Below are 14,892 nucleotides of genomic sequence, written 5' to 3'. Positions count from 1 at the left end.
GGTGATATAGCCTATGAGATGCATCATGATAATCAAAAAGCGTGTGATTCTTTCAAGTCATTACAGACTCAATCTCCCGAGAGCCGTTGTTTCATGAGATAACTGCCATACTGGTGTCCTTAACTGCCAGGAGAGTCTTCGAGGAGTGTCCGAAGGGGGTGCAAGCCCCCGGTACTGGAAACTGCTTCCGGCGGCGTCCAAGTGGAGACGCCGGTCTTGGAGTCCGGTTACCGTAGAGGCGCCGGATAGGAAAACCGTAGTCCCAGAGACCGGTTAGCTTAACCGATCTACGCCAATGACACCCGGGAAGATAAGCCCCTTGGAGAAGCAGGATTGTGGCAAGGCCAAAAGCAGTGTCCTGGATGAGCCTGTTTGACTTGTCTTCTTCACCCAAGCAACCAAGAGGCTATCCAATGTACATGACGTAGTCTACAAGAAACATTCCTCTCTCACTCATTCAATTTGAGGCAAGAGAAATTTGATTTCCATTTACACCACAGCCAAGATATGGCATCATCTGACGGTCTACAGAACGAGCTGTTCCATCACAAACCACGCACGAGTGACTGAAAATTGGCTGAAGAGTCATCCTTGAAAATAATAACTGAGAATCAAGAGGTCTGCCTAAACACAATCATCTATAGGTAGCTACTACTCTAACCAATATCCCAGCGAGCGCACATCGGTCCGTACAGTGCTCTGCCTTCCGAGCAAGTAGCCATGCTCATATATGAGAGGCAAGGGAAGACAAGGTTTGGGCTTCCAGGCTGTGGCATAGCTTTACCACGTCAAGTTGGAGCCATTATCTTTATGCATGCGTTCTGTACTGGTGACAGGATTAAACTGGACAAAGATAAGTCAAGCGAGGCAGCTCAGTAATCTGGTCGGTATCGATCGGCTGGCGAACATCTGCTCGCGTGTATTTTTTTATTTTTTATTTTTTTCCTGTTTTTTTTTCCCCTTCGCTCACACACACATTCTGTCTCTCTCTGAGCGGGTTTTTGCTCCTCTATGTCATTCACAGTTTAAACCCAAGGTTAAAACCTCACGTGCTCATGGCGATTTAACAGCCAAAAAGAAGAAGAAAAAGAACACTCCAATGGCTCAAAATGGCCCATGCATCTTTTTAACTGGCCAAAAATACTAGGAAAGCAGAGCAAAAAAACAATCGCTTGCCGTCAGCAAGACTCGAACTTGCGTTTTCAGTGCTTCATTGAGCCACAAACTGATGTACTGACCCCTATACGATGACGGCTTCTTAGTGATTGTTGAATAACAGGGTTCATAATTGAGCTTATGTACCCCACCTCCAGGTACCCGCCCACGTCACATGTCTTTTCCTCAGCAACATCCATTGTCAACATGTGTCAAGCAAGCCCCGACACACAGAACAATTCGGGCCTTGGGCCTATTGTGTCATAATTATGAAGTATACGCCGCTGTCTCTCTAGGATATTAGAAGCAAAGTTGATCAGATGAACGCGGACTTGCATCGAGCAAGACTAGAGTGACACGGATGCTGGCAATTCACTCGCAGATTGAGACCCGTGCATCACTTTGATGCGTTCAAGGAAAGCACTAGCACAGAAAACATCATCTCGTCTTCATACTATATTATGAGGCCTACTGGGCGCTTCGGTACCATCATCTCGAGTCTCCCTTCACTTCGCGTTAACACAGCTTCCTACCACCACTAACCAGACAGTTGCCATCGTCACCAAGGCCACTGTCAGCATATTATAAACCAGAGTGAGTATCTGATAACCTTGACAGATTGTCTCGGGCCATGATGACCTCTGAAGACACCAAGAATTAGCCTCAGCGAGTCGATCTCAAACACACAACTTCACAAGAACCACAAAGCGAGGAAATGCTTTCCATCTCGTACAGTAACAACCGATTACGAAACCCCTACACCGGGTATATTAAGCAACACACCCAATTCCGAACACCGCCCACTCCGTTTCCGTAGAGTCCAAGTCCAGTCTTGACTAAACCCACCCGTTTCCACCTCCCTCAACCTTCCAGGTGTGGCCTGAACCGGGGCCCTGAGAGAGACAGAGTGACAAAGGAAATGAGGAAAAGAAAGGGTAAAACAGATTAGGAAGGTCATTCTAGTGTGCCGAAACCGATCCCTTTTTGGCTCAACCTCCGTCCGCTTCTTGGTTGCTGAAAAGCACAACACTTTGCAAAAAAGGGCCCCCTCCCCGCCTTATACCGTACAGACAAGACAGCCCTAGGAAACCAGAAAGAAAAAGGTTGTCGGGAACAACGTAGCGTATAAAGTATTAGTGGTGAAAGGTTGTAAAATCGTCAATCGCTCCTTGCAACGGCTATTCGTGTATGCGTCTGCCAGCCGTCGCTCGTCCCGACTTGAGCGGGGACTGTCCAAGTCGACAAAGGTAAAAGGCATTGTTGTAGTGATTTAGAAGAAGGATGGCTTGGTAAGCACACGGTATTCCACATAGTCCTCACCATCGATAGTGATGATATTCCCCTGGGACACCAACTTGCCCATGAAGGGACCGTTGGCCTTGCGTTCGTACTTGACTCCACCGTAGATCTTGGCGTCCTCGGATCCTGCCTTCATACGAAGGCTTTCCTGGCGCGCCCAAACCTTGTTGAGCCGCTGCATCTCTTCCGATTCGTGGAAACGCATCCGTCCATTGATCGCCACCGAGGGGATGGCTGCGACAGCGGCGTTGGCAGCATCCGCAGCAGCGGCTACAGCTCGCTCGCGGTTAGCGGCGTGTCGGTCGGCACGTCCTTGGGCAGCCTCGGCACGTGCAATTTCGCGCCGGGCAAGAGACGAGGTCCGCTCGATAGCATCAGTTCCTTGTGCTTTGCCAGCAGCGGGGGCTGACCGAGGCTGGGGTTGAGGTTGGGCTTGGGACGGTGGCTGAGCCGAAGTATCAACCTCTGCAGGCAGTTGACGTGTAGGGCGTGACTCCATCCTGGCAGCGTCGATTGCCCGTGCAGCTTCGACGCGGCGGCTCTGGCGAAGCTCATGACCTCCAAAGCCAGCCCGTCCAGTCTGGTCCGAATCGTAATCATCCGGCATACGAGGCAGCGCCGGTGCAATAGACAATGGAGCGGCAGTCTTGAAACTTGTTCCTGCAACCCTAGCCTGGGCATCGTATACTGCCTTTGTTTCGTTTGCCGTTCGCTCATCCGGTGACTCCCCATGGTCAATCTGCCACTGACGCACGCGGCAATACTCCTTGATCTCGGCACGGGGCAAGGACTTGAGGTGAGGCTCGAATATTACCTCTTCATACGGGATCCAGAGAGCACCAGCACCAGTTGGGAAATTACCGTCAACAAATCGGCCATCACGTGTCTCTCTTACAAGCTTGACGCGGAACATGTCATTCTGACCCAAAATACCATAGACGGCGTGCTTGTCCTTGGGGTTCAGTTCAGCAGACTTTTCCCAGCAGCCCAGGAGGATCCGCGTAGGACGAGTTCCGGGGAGAGGGTCGATCACATTTCGAATAGGTTGTGGTCCGCCGGGCGCGGGCTGGATGGGTGTGTGCTCGTACACAACACCGTTGGTGGGGGCCGGATTGATCGCAGCGAAGCCTCCACTAGTTCTTCGTCGCTTGGGATCACGGCTGGCCGCGATGTGGTCGGGGAGCTCTGCACCATAGGCAATCTGAGGTGGGTTGGTGGCGTTCTCTGCGGTAGGGTTCTGCTTGACGCGCTTTATCGCCTCCTTGACAGCGGCCTTATCCGCGGCGATGCGTTCTTCTTCCGACGACTCAGTCCCTGCTGTATCGGCACGAAGTCTAACAAACTCCTTGACTTGATAGTGATCGAGGCCGACGAGGTGCTTGAGAAAGACAACCCTCTCAAAGGTGACCCAGCTGCCACCAGGGCCAGGGGGTAGGGGATACTCGTCGGGTACCAGTTCGCCGGTCAAGGTGACAGGTTGGATGCGAGTTCGAAGGCGTTCCCGGACATCGATAAAGCCGATAACAGCATGTTTCAGATTCTCAACCGGGGCAGGTGAGTCTCTCCAATGGCCAATCGTTACTCCCTTGACACTACCCAGACTCTGCCGTGCAGGCTTGGGTCTCGTTGTGACTGGAGGTGTCCTCCTCTCCTCAGGCACTGACAAGGGTGCTTCGATCCTGCTATCGTTCAAGTCGTTAAGAATAGAGGTGCGCTTCCGCTTAGGATAGTGAGAGACGATGGGTTCGTCGTCGACATCGGCCATGGTTTCGTCCTCCTGATCAGATACGATGCGAGGGGATTGCTTGCGCAATCCGTTCGCACGAGCACCAACAACTATCTCGTCCTCGGGTTCGTTGAACTCGACGCCCGACGGTGAGTGAACACTGCTGACTGGATCGCTAAGTTCACTCTCAACCTCTCCCTCCCCGAATGAGGTCTTGCGACCGTTGGGTTGGCTATTGTTTCATTAGTACATGTTCATCAAGTGTCTCCCAGCAACAAGTAGGTGTATCGGGGACAAGTACAGCGATAAAAGAACAAGGTGTTGAAGCGCAAACGTAGAGGCTGAGGGTTGGTGACCCGAGACTGCTCGGTCACGTGTGGGTAGAGACGTGGACGGCAAAGAGGCAAAATCAAGAGAACAAGATGAAGAGATGAATGATTGTGGAGAGTCAGATTGGTACAGGCCCATCCAAGACTCGGTGCGGTTGCAGGGATGATGTCCCAGTGCGAAAATAATAAGACAGGGTTGATAGAATGTGAAACAGCAAGAGGGAATGGAGCGAGAAATGGGAGTACCTGAGGTCCTGGGGCACGGGAAAAAGGCCCATAGTTCCAAGGGCAAAGGCAGCAACGTGTTGCACAACTGTCGGCAACTGGGGGGCACGCCCAAGGGTGTAGGAGGAAGGTGTATTTGTCGGTGCAAGCGGTAGAAACCAAGATATGATGAGATGGATGGCGTTGCGTGTATGGTTGCAAGACTTGGGAGAGGGAGCGCGTCCAAGAACAGCCAGAAAGGTGGGAAGTGGCGCAGATGACCAAAAGTGCAGAAGAGACGAAAAAGTATGAAAAGGAAAGAAGGTTTAAGTTGTGGAAATACCAATGCAGACCAGGGAGGATGGATAGAGAGACAAGGCAAGACAAGACAGTGTCTGCCAGTTGTCAAGAAAAGAAGTGGGAGCGAGTTGTGACAGTGATTCAGCCCGTTGGGCAACTGTTGACCGACCGACTGACGGCTTCTTCTCGACCAAGATTTTCCTGGCTGACAGTGATTCACAGTCACCGGGCTTTCTCTTTTAGGCCACAACATGAGTTGCATGGACGAGACAAGTCAGGCCAGGTGCGGTCAACAACCTACTGGTCTTGACAAATGGGGACATGCCAACTAGGCCATGACCCTGGACAAAAGCCACGCCACTCATTCACTCGCTCACTCACTCACTGGCTGGCTGAGGACGCGAAGAGATGGCCAAGCAAATGCAACACGACCGACGGTCGATCGCAAGTGCGAGCGAAATGACATGGGAGAAAAAAGCAAAACGAATGGACAAGAGAGCACAAACAATGAGATGACAGTTGAGAGATGATGACTTACTTTGGTGAAGCAATGCGAGATGGTTGATTAGCAACAGCAGCACCGGGCGACTTCCTCCCGTTCGTGGTGCCAGTTGCGGGAGCGGGCGCAGATGCAGGCGCAGGCGATGGCGCGCTATCGTGAGGAGCCGGGCGAGCTGAAGTAGAGGTGCCCGGGAGCGGTGATGGCGGCGCCGGAGAGGTCGACGCGGGCCGGGGAGCTGATGCCGAGCCTAAGCCTGTCGTCGAGGTCAAGGTCGAGGCAGGTTTGGCGGGCACCAAGTCTGTAGCAGGTGCTGGACTTGTGGCAGAGACAGAGACGGGAGCAGCGCGAGGAGAATCCGGAGTGGGTGCTGTGGTTGGTGATGCTGCTGGCTTTGCCAGGGCAAACTTGGGTGCAGCAGCAGAAGCTGACAGAGCTGGCGATATTGGCTCAGGTGGCGCAACTGGCGGCCTGGGCTTGTCGCCGTCGATGGTGTCCATGACGCGACGTGTAGGATGCCGGGATTAGCGATGCTGGGCGCGAGATAACTGAAGCGGAAGTCAGGCGGGCTGGGGGGCTAAAGGGGAGTTCAGCGAGGTCCTGAAGATGCTGGGCGCGTTTCCGGGGGGTGGTTGATGTTTGAGGTTGAGGTTGTGGTTGTAGAAAGAAGAAAGAACCCGTCCGCGTCGACGGTCGCAAATCGACAGTTACGTGATCAAGGTATGTTAGGTTTAGGTAGGCAAGTACCTAGGTGGGCAAAGGTAGGCAGACAAGGTAAAGGCAAGGTAAGGCAAGGTAGAAAGATGCAACAAGTGTCGGGGGTGGGAATCAGGAATGAGGACCGACACCCTGGTTGGCCGAGGATCTGGATTCTGGAATCTAGAGCCGGGGGTGTGGTCCAGGGCTAAAGGCAATAAGCCCAGTCCAACTTGGCAGAGAGACAGACAGATATGGGAAGGCAACCTACCAAAGGGGGGATGGATGGAGGGGGGCAAAGGGCCGCAGTGCAGTGAGATGGAAGAAGCTAAGACGACTCGAGATTTATCGGAACCCAGAAGAAACGCGTCGGATTACGAGGCAGCCAAGACTAGCAAGGTGAGACTGCTAGTGAATGAATGGTGGGATGTACAGTGCAGTACAGCCAGCCAGGTATGTTATTAATAGACCGGGTCAGAGATTCGAGCTCGGCCCAGTGAGCGGGAGGATAGAAAGGAAAAAAGGATTTCGAGTTGGGTTTGGAGGTGCAGAAAAGGATACCTAGGTAAGGTAGGGAAAAATTGGGGGTGTTTTGGGTTTTGGTGGGGGGATGAGATAAAATAGAGGACGAGTGAGACAGGGAAGAGGAGAGGAAGAGGGAAAAAGGGAAATTGTGTGGAGGGTGAATGTGGGCAACAGAGGCAAGAAAGAGAGAGAGTGGATTTGTCCATTTAGATTTTGCCTTAGGTTGCCGACTTGCGAGAGCGAGCGACAATCACCTCAGCCAAGACATGCCATCCATTTACAGTACTGACCTACTACAGAAAGTAATAGTACCCCATCGCAGAAGCGCCCAAGATTTGATTGAATTGGGGTGGGATGGGGATTTGTGTGGAAATGGGCTAGCAGCAAGTTCTGAGTGGTGGCCCGCCAGGAAGTACTAACCTCCGAGTCCGAGTCGAGTAACTTTCGAAATCTCGCCAGGGGGTGGACGTGTTTTAGTTTCCAAGGGAGAGAGACAAAAAGCATCATCAGTTGACTTGGAGCACAGAGATTGGTCCCTTCTTCTTCTTTCTCATCTTGTTGCCCATTTCGGCGCTAGGTCTACTTTTAGACAGCTTCTCATCAACTTTCCAGCCTTCTTTTGCTCCATTTCTGAGATCAAAGTCGACAGTTGCTCATTGGTTTATTGCGTCAAACAAGCTGACGTTGATTGGCGACGAGACCGATCCCCGACGCGACTTGATGGAACTGAACTTGACAGCACTGCAGGCGCCTTGGTTGATCATTGCGTCCACTAGGTCGGTACTAGTACTCTCTCTCTGATGAACAAGTCAGCCCAGCCAGCCATCTACCACAACAAAAAAGGGACTCTTGTCAACAAAATGTGCCTCCATTGTTTACACCTGGAGGAAGGACCTCTTATGCATTGCTTGATCTCTTCTTCAATGCCCTTTCTTCATTGTCACCCTCCTCGAATCTTGTATTGATTGTCATATGAAACATAGACGCATTCAACCAACTCATGCGCGCCATTCTAGATCCACTCCCGTATGACTCTCGGCCCACTCCTCTCCCGGCACTCTCTTTTTTTACTCAGAAGCTCTCTCTCTCGACTCACTGTTTTTTTTTTTTCTTCTCAACCTCAGATAAGGTGCTACAGTACTGATGCAACTCTAAACGGGGTGACCCCTTGGTTATCCTCAAACTCTGTTTATTGTGTTTAAAATCACCTTCTCTTCTTTCTCGTATTGTTGACATTGGAGATTTAATTGCCCAACCCCCAGTTTTGACAACTCATGACACCGCCCTTTTACCCACGAGATGGATACGAAAGGAGATGATCAATGGAAAAAAAAAAAATCGAACCAGGGTCGTAGGGGCGAAAACCCAACAGCGAGCGATACAGAGAGTAGTGATACAATGGGCTACTCGGTTTCTCTTACCACTAGAGTGCGAATGATCGACCCCAACGGGCACCACCCGCCCCCCATGACTCCCTTCCATCCCCCCCCCCCTAGCACCGCGCCGTAAACTCATTACGAATTACGTGCGTGCGCCAAGCTTTGGTTCTTGCCGGGCCTGGGTTGAAGAGTGACAATCATGGCTCGATACAAGTTCAGACCCCTTCTGGGTTATGCGCCCGTATCTTTGTCTTTCTTTCGAGTTTCCATCTTGACCGTTTCAGCTGATGTATAGGTAGACAAAGTCATGCAACGCCCGTCAGGCACTTGTCATGCTCTCTCTCTCTCTCATCTTACCCGGTTGTGCTTTGGTGCGACAGTCAGACTTCGGCAGTGTCGGCCACAGCACACAAAAGTAGAGCATCAAGGAAAACAACATGTGCTGATGAACACCGAGCGAGCGAGTGATGTTCATCAGTGGCAGTCCCATTTCTGATTATGATGACATGTCCGCTCCCGTCGACTGGATCACCGACACCAATCAAAGGAAACGAGGCCCGTGGTCCCCAATTCCAGAACACACACCTCTCTCTCTCTCTCTCTGTCTCTACACACGTTGGAACCAATCATCAAGTGTCGAATTGCCGTGGGGCCCAGAAATCTTGCTTGCAATCTCGCAACTTTATGGAACCCAGAAACATTCCCCGGCCTTGGGCGCACGCCCTCATTCCACACGCCCTTTCCCGGTCCCAAGCAATGAGGAATCCATCTGTTTGTGGCTGTTGCTCCCTTGAGATCTTGGCCATTCAATCCCTGGTTAATGTCAATGCCTCTTCTTGACACACGACAACTCAAAACTCCCACTCTCGTCCCCGTTGTTAAACGTCACTCGCGAAACTGCCGAGGTTGGATCTAGATGGGGGCCGACTCTTTTTTTTTTTTTTGCACGAGTGTTGTACATACATACAGGACATACATAGTGGCGAAGCAAGGGTTAGACGCGACGCGCACAGAAAGAAAGCAAGCTGAAGAGGGAAAATGGCTCCACGTTCTTTTTCCTTTCCCAGCTGGACAAAACAAGTCTCGTAAACACCTACCTACTCGAGCATCATGTCGCGCACTCGCAATCTTGTTGGACAGATCGCGAGAGGGAACAGAGAGTTGATGCAACAAGTGCTTACGACAGAGAGCATGATACTGTCTGTCAGACTTGCAGAAACAAGGGGTTTTGGTTGGTTAGTCTTACCAACAAACTGCCCTCTTTTTTTTTTTTTTTCCTCGAAACTCTCATAGTGGATCTCCTTGTCTTTCTCTATTTTAGACAATGGAAGGGGACTCCCATGACTCGACATGATAATCAGATGTCGAGTCTTTAGCGGAAGCGCGCGCCGCCAACAGAGCAAATCGACCCATATCTCCCACACACCCCTGCGGGTTTTTTACACTCTTGTCATTTATTTCTTCTTTTGGTTTCAATAGCTCAGGTAACCGGCAGATGGTCCTACACAGTGTCAAAAGTCCAACGCGCAGAGCTCTCCTCTTTTGGATGATCTTCCAACTCACTGCCGTCGGAGCAAGGTTTACGCCAGTGATCCTTTCTTCATTTCAATATACTGATACTTTTTGCAAGGTCCATGTTTCATAATAGACTTGCAGTAAAAAGTATGCCCATCTGCTTTCAACTAATTCCCTCAGTTGCTACCCTGATTTAGGGTGAGTTGTGAGGGGAGCAAATGACTAGGTATCCTCCCGAGTACCACAACAACAAACTGCATTGCAGACTCGGCGGGTTCCTCCCGCAACATGCCAGTAAAAGAAACCCCCTCTCTCGGTCATGTTTTCCCCGTTCCTGTGTCGCCGAGTAAGTTGAAGGCAACAATCAAAATGAACGAAAAAAAGGGCGCGCAGGATATGACTTGTGCGTCCCTCGTGTACAACTCCCGGGTAGCACCACGCTCGATCGCGACTGGTTGGACTCGGGAGAGACATTCTGACGAACGAGCTGCTGTCCATAGCCGAAGTGATGCCTAGTTCCATGTTACTTTTCTTGATTCGCACATAACTCGATGTAGAGGCGATTGTGGGACATGCCTGTTTGGGTGCAGTTGGCAACATGCCAGTTGTCCATGCGAGTTGAGTCAACCCTGACCAGCATGAAACTACCAACATGCGCTCGCAAACTCGATGCTTAGGATGCTGCTATTTTTAAGGGTTCAAGGAACCAACATATCCTTACGATGCTCACGTTCAACTGTTGGCTCTGACAACTCGTATGCAATGCCTGATGCCATCCATGGTCCATAAAGACCTGACAGCCAACAACACCCCATCACAACAACTCGAAACTTGGCACACGTCAGCTCATCTCGCATGACTTGCTTCATGTTCACGATGCATCCTGGGTAGATCCAATCTTGTCACGTCGATTCGTGCGCGATGCCAGATGTATCATGTTCCTCCGCCCTATCTATCTGATACAAATTAGCCTGAGAGGACTGGCCTATTAGCCCCCCCGTCCCCGTCCTCGTCCGCGACCACCACCCCTGCCCCTGCCTCCTCTGCCCCTCCCTCCGCCGCGGCTCGTCTTCTTGCCGCCCCTCTGCCCGCCCTTGTTGTCGAACCTCTCAAACAGCCTCTCCTCCCCAAACGCCCCCTCGCCGAACCTCATAAAGTTGACGAGGCCTCGGTCCACAATCGCCACCAGCACGTTGCGGTGTCCGTGCTTCAGGCGCTGATACATCCGTCCGGGGCCCTTCCACGCCTCGTTGGGCGGGTCGTGAGGCGTTGATTCTAGGAGGGCCTCAATCTCCTCTAGGGTCGGCACGAATGTGTCATCGGCATCGACCACGGCGATGCGGAAATCCGGCGGCGGTGGGTTCTTCTTGGAGAAAGGTGCGCCGCCAGACTTCCACACGTGCCAAAAGACCCGGTATGGCTCCTGCGGCGGGTGTATTGTGGGAGGTGTAGGCAACGGCTTATGGCGGGGGAGGATGGCGAGTTGATCGTATATGGGCCTATAGGCACGGTAGAGTCCTGGCTGGACAAGAGGTCCTAATGGCTTCTGCCTTGAGGGTGCGGCGTCCGAGCTAAAGAAGGAAAACAGCCACTGCCAGAGGGTCTTTGACGCTGGAGCCTGAGATGGAGCCTCATAAGGCGGCGCCCGTAGGACGTAGAAGCCTGCTCGCTTTAGATGCGAAAAGACCTGGAACTGAGGCAGTGTGATCTTGCCCCTCTCGCCTTCATGCCCGATGAGGAGTGAATATGCCGCCTCGAGACTTAGTGGGAGTCCAACATCGTAGTTGTCTGGTCCTAGATCCGTCCTTGGGGTTCCGTCACTCGACAGAAGCTCCTCCAATGGTCGTTCCGGCCACCAGAGGTCCACGGTCCCTCTCTCAACCAAGTAGAGAGCTTCTTCAGGCAGAAGCCAAAGCCGTCCCGCACCAAGACGCTCGACCTTGCCAGGCACCGCGCGCCCAATATCCTTCTGCCAGCTGCCGCGCTCCTGCTCGATCATGACGACTCTGTCTTTTAGCCAGAGACCCTCATGCTCGCCAGAGTGCTCAGTCTCAGCCCACCAGTCTGGGAAACACCAGCCGCGCACCCAGGCATCCTCGCGATGTATCCTCGTGTAGCCCAGGACATTGTCCATGACCTTGCGGCTCTGCTCGAGGAGGTTGTCCTGCGCGCGAGTCCCATGCGACTCAAAGTCCTTTTCGCCCTTGCGGATCGCCTTTCCCGAGACGCCGGCCTTGTCAAACATGGAGAGGAATAGCTTGTAGTCAGGCGCATCTTCGTCGGCGTCTTCCGTCGCAGCGGCATTCGCGCCGTTCACCGGCGTAGCGACGGTGGGGTTATCGTCGTCGTCAAAAGCCATGACGGGCGGTTGAGATCGGTCTTGATAGTTATTCAAACAGTCGGGGTGAGTTAGAGGTTTTCGAGCAGGGCCTTAGGATATGCTGAGATCAGTATAGTATCGGTCTGGTTGAAGAGGAGAAGACGTAAGTTGAAGAAATAATTCCATGCGAGGCTGCGATTGTGAAGCCTTGCTCACTCCGCGCCCCACCTTGAATCTCACCGAGAAGACGCCTTAGCCTGGGCTTTCTGGAAGCCACTCAACGAATCATCGCTAACTTGGCCGAGTGGTTAAGGCGCTGTGTTTAGGTTCTCATCAGAAACCAAACCCGCAGTGGGAAACCGCGGAGGTTCGAACCCTCCAGTTAGCATTCAGCGATTCAATTCTTTTTTGCCCTTTTCAGCGATTATCAGACTCACAAGTGTGGTTCTCCTTGCTTGCTCATCCGTTGGATGATTCTCAGTGATCTGTGCTACTCTGGATCGACAATGTGGTGGTTTCTTTTTGCTCTTCTTCAGTGGCACTTAGTTCAGTTGCCTTGACCTCCAGAGTCACTCACCTTGCCTTCATGTCCTAAAGTGTAAAACTGGTAAATACTATTTTCTTCCTGGCTGTGATAATCGCCTGGTCCGCCATGGGATATATACCCTTCACCTGCTTTATAGTGCACCACTTTGAGGTAATATCACCTAATGAACCCTCACCTTCATCAATACATCTTGATTCATCTCGCTACTTCGTATCGACATCTACTAAACATTGCTTGTCGTGCACTTGCCCACTGCCTGTGCCCAGAATCCCCCCTCCTAGGTAGTCCTCCGGAACGCCATGAACTATGCCCGATTATAAGAGCCCCATCCCATCTTCGCCAAACCCCTGAAATGCAAACGCCCCTGGGTATACTTCAAGTGGCGGACCTGGCCTCCCCCGTGAATCGACTCCAACCGTCGCCTCCATCCATCTCCGCTTCCTCTGTCGTGCTGCCGGTGCGATCCAGTTCCGAAGCCGGAGTGCTGTGACGTTCGGCCTTGGAGGGATTCCTGACGCGGGAGATTTGTTTCTTCCGACGCGGCACTGCCTGCAGCGATATTCGGGGCGCAGCAGGCGTCTCTCCGTCATCGTGCGGACGTGGCGTGCGGCTCTGGAGGCTGCTATAAGGTGACTATCTCGGAACCCGTATTTTCGTCACTCAATGAATGGCTTCTTTTGTCCGCCCACCATGCAAAGGCCCAGAGCTCGTAATGAGTCGCGGTCGTTGGCGAGGATAATGGTCTGCGCGGGCAGCATGGGGTTATTGGGGTCGACGTGTGAGGCTTCCTTGGCCGCTTGCTCGATGGCGTCCATCTCTTCTTTACAGGCTTGTTGGTCGAGGGGGCAAATGACGATCGGTTGTCGTAGGGTCACGTCGCGAGCGCCGCTCAAATTGACCTGGGAATGTTAGCAGAGACGAGACAAAAGAGCAAAGCCCATACCTTGATGCTGAGATAAAATTCTATCTTGTAGAGCGTCGAGGTCGTGGTAAATGATGTGACCTCGTAGAGAGGGAACTGTGGTTTTCCCCTCTTGATAATTCCATCTGGATCGCGCAAATCCTTTGAAGGAAAGTTGAGGCCTATGTTGGTGGCATATCCTGCCTCGGGTATTTTCGTCTTGACCACCTGGACCTGTCTTGATATCTTGTTTACTTTCTTTGAGGGTTCGTCGCCCTCCGGGTTGTATGTAATCTCCTCCTCGATGGTCAGGGTGATCTTGTCGATGGTGACTCGCTTTGCCTTGTGCAGCCAGTCGGTGTTTGGTGACAACTTGATATATACTGTGATAGGGTCGCTGGGGCCGTAGCTCCATCGTGGGAGGTTGATGCCCAGGTGAACTATGTTGTCGTTGGTCACGAGCTTGGACTCGGGTTTGTTGTACATGCCGAAAGTGGAGAGGGTATCGTAGCGCAGAAGTGGTATAGGGAAGCTGTATTTGTACTGGTTGCTGTGGCCCTGCTGGACCGTGACGACGAGTTCGTAGTATGTCTCGGCGGTTCGACTCGGGAGCTGGAGAGAGGCTGGTGGGATGCGTCGGTTTGACTCTTCTCCGCCGCGGCCGTAGGGAATAAAGAGGACGAACGGGAGGTCCATGGCGATGACCTTTTCGGCCTCCCTCCCGGATGCGCAACGAAAGAGAAGCTGCTCCTTGCCGACGAGGTCTGTAGTCTCCCGTCGGGGGGCGCCGAGATGTCGTTTCGCGAGGCTGTCGGCGTCGGGGTGGATGGTTTCTCGGCGTTGAAGGCATATTCGAACGAGGGAGATGGGTACGGGCATGGAGTAGCCCTGGCCAGGACGGATCTCGACCTTTCCTTCGATGCGCGGCTTTGTCAATTTGTCAGCTTTGTGCGGGAGACATTCACAGTCGCGCAACAGAGCGAGAAGGCTCCGGGGCGTAAGCACGAGATTGAACCTACCAGAGTCGCAGAGATGCCGGGGTAGCCCACGAGGAAGCTGCTATTGGGAGGGCCGGATACCCTCACGCTCGCGGGAGCCGACATGATGGCGTTGTGCTGCTGGAGGGGGATGTTGGGAGGCATTGCGAACTTGTGCTGGTCCGGGTCGGTTGGAGCGGCGGTGTCGTCGAGCTGCGGGTGGGGGAGATGACGGCGACGAAGGCGGAAGCGGAGCGGGAGCGGGCGGCTGGCTGAGCCCCGAGGGCGACGAGAGCGTCGGGCGCTACGCCAGAGCCGGAGGGAAGAGCGTGAGCCAGTGTCGAGGAAGCCAGAGCGGGCGCGATAGCTGTCGACTTGGGGATGCGGCGGGCATGAGAGTCTGAGCAGCAGCAGGCAGATGGACGCAGAAGATGAGATGCGTCGGTCGCTGTGCTAGGCCACCCACTAAGCAGGTGGTGTGCGGGATCGGGAGTGGTAGACGGGGTTCGCCAAGGCCGAT

At 52.9% G+C, this 14,892-nt stretch overlaps 3 protein-coding genes across 3 annotated transcripts; all 3 read right to left on the bottom strand.

Annotated features, from left to right (window-relative positions):
- Nucleotides 1–2,425: 2,425 nt before the first annotated feature.
- Nucleotides 2,426–4,405, bottom strand: NECHADRAFT_30136 (uncharacterized protein; the record flags this gene model as incomplete). The annotated part of the gene is made up of 2 exons (XM_003049615.1): nucleotides 2,426–3,166; nucleotides 3,209–4,405. Coding segments are annotated over 2 exons (1,938 nt in total), but the record flags the coding sequence as incomplete, so codon positions are not given.
- A 6,210-nt stretch (nucleotides 4,406–10,615) lies between these two features.
- NECHADRAFT_74278 (uncharacterized protein) lies at nucleotides 10,616–11,986 on the bottom strand (the record flags this gene model as incomplete). Its single annotated transcript, XM_003049614.1, has 1 exon — nucleotides 10,616–11,986. One exon carries the CDS (start codon nucleotides 11,984–11,986, stop codon nucleotides 10,616–10,618), a length of 1,371 nt encoding a protein of 456 aa, XP_003049660.1.
- Nucleotides 11,987–12,672: 686 nt separating this feature from the next.
- On the bottom strand, nucleotides 12,673–14,498 carry NECHADRAFT_102997 (uncharacterized protein; the record flags this gene model as incomplete). Its single annotated transcript, XM_003049613.1, has 3 exons — nucleotides 12,673–13,393; nucleotides 13,438–14,322; nucleotides 14,415–14,498. The coding sequence occupies 3 exons, from the start codon at nucleotides 14,496–14,498 to the stop codon at nucleotides 13,151–13,153; spliced, it is 1,212 nt and encodes a 403-aa protein (XP_003049659.1). The 3' UTR covers nucleotides 12,673–13,150.
- Nucleotides 14,499–14,892: the final 394 nt, after the last annotated feature.

This window comes from Fusarium vanettenii, assembly GCF_000151355.1.
Source record: "Fusarium vanettenii 77-13-4 chromosome 1 genomic scaffold NECHAsca_8_chr1_1_0, whole genome shotgun sequence".
Classification (NCBI taxonomy): domain Eukaryota; kingdom Fungi; phylum Ascomycota; class Sordariomycetes; order Hypocreales; family Nectriaceae; genus Fusarium; species Fusarium vanettenii.
This window is presented reverse-complemented; position numbering and strand designations above follow the sequence as displayed.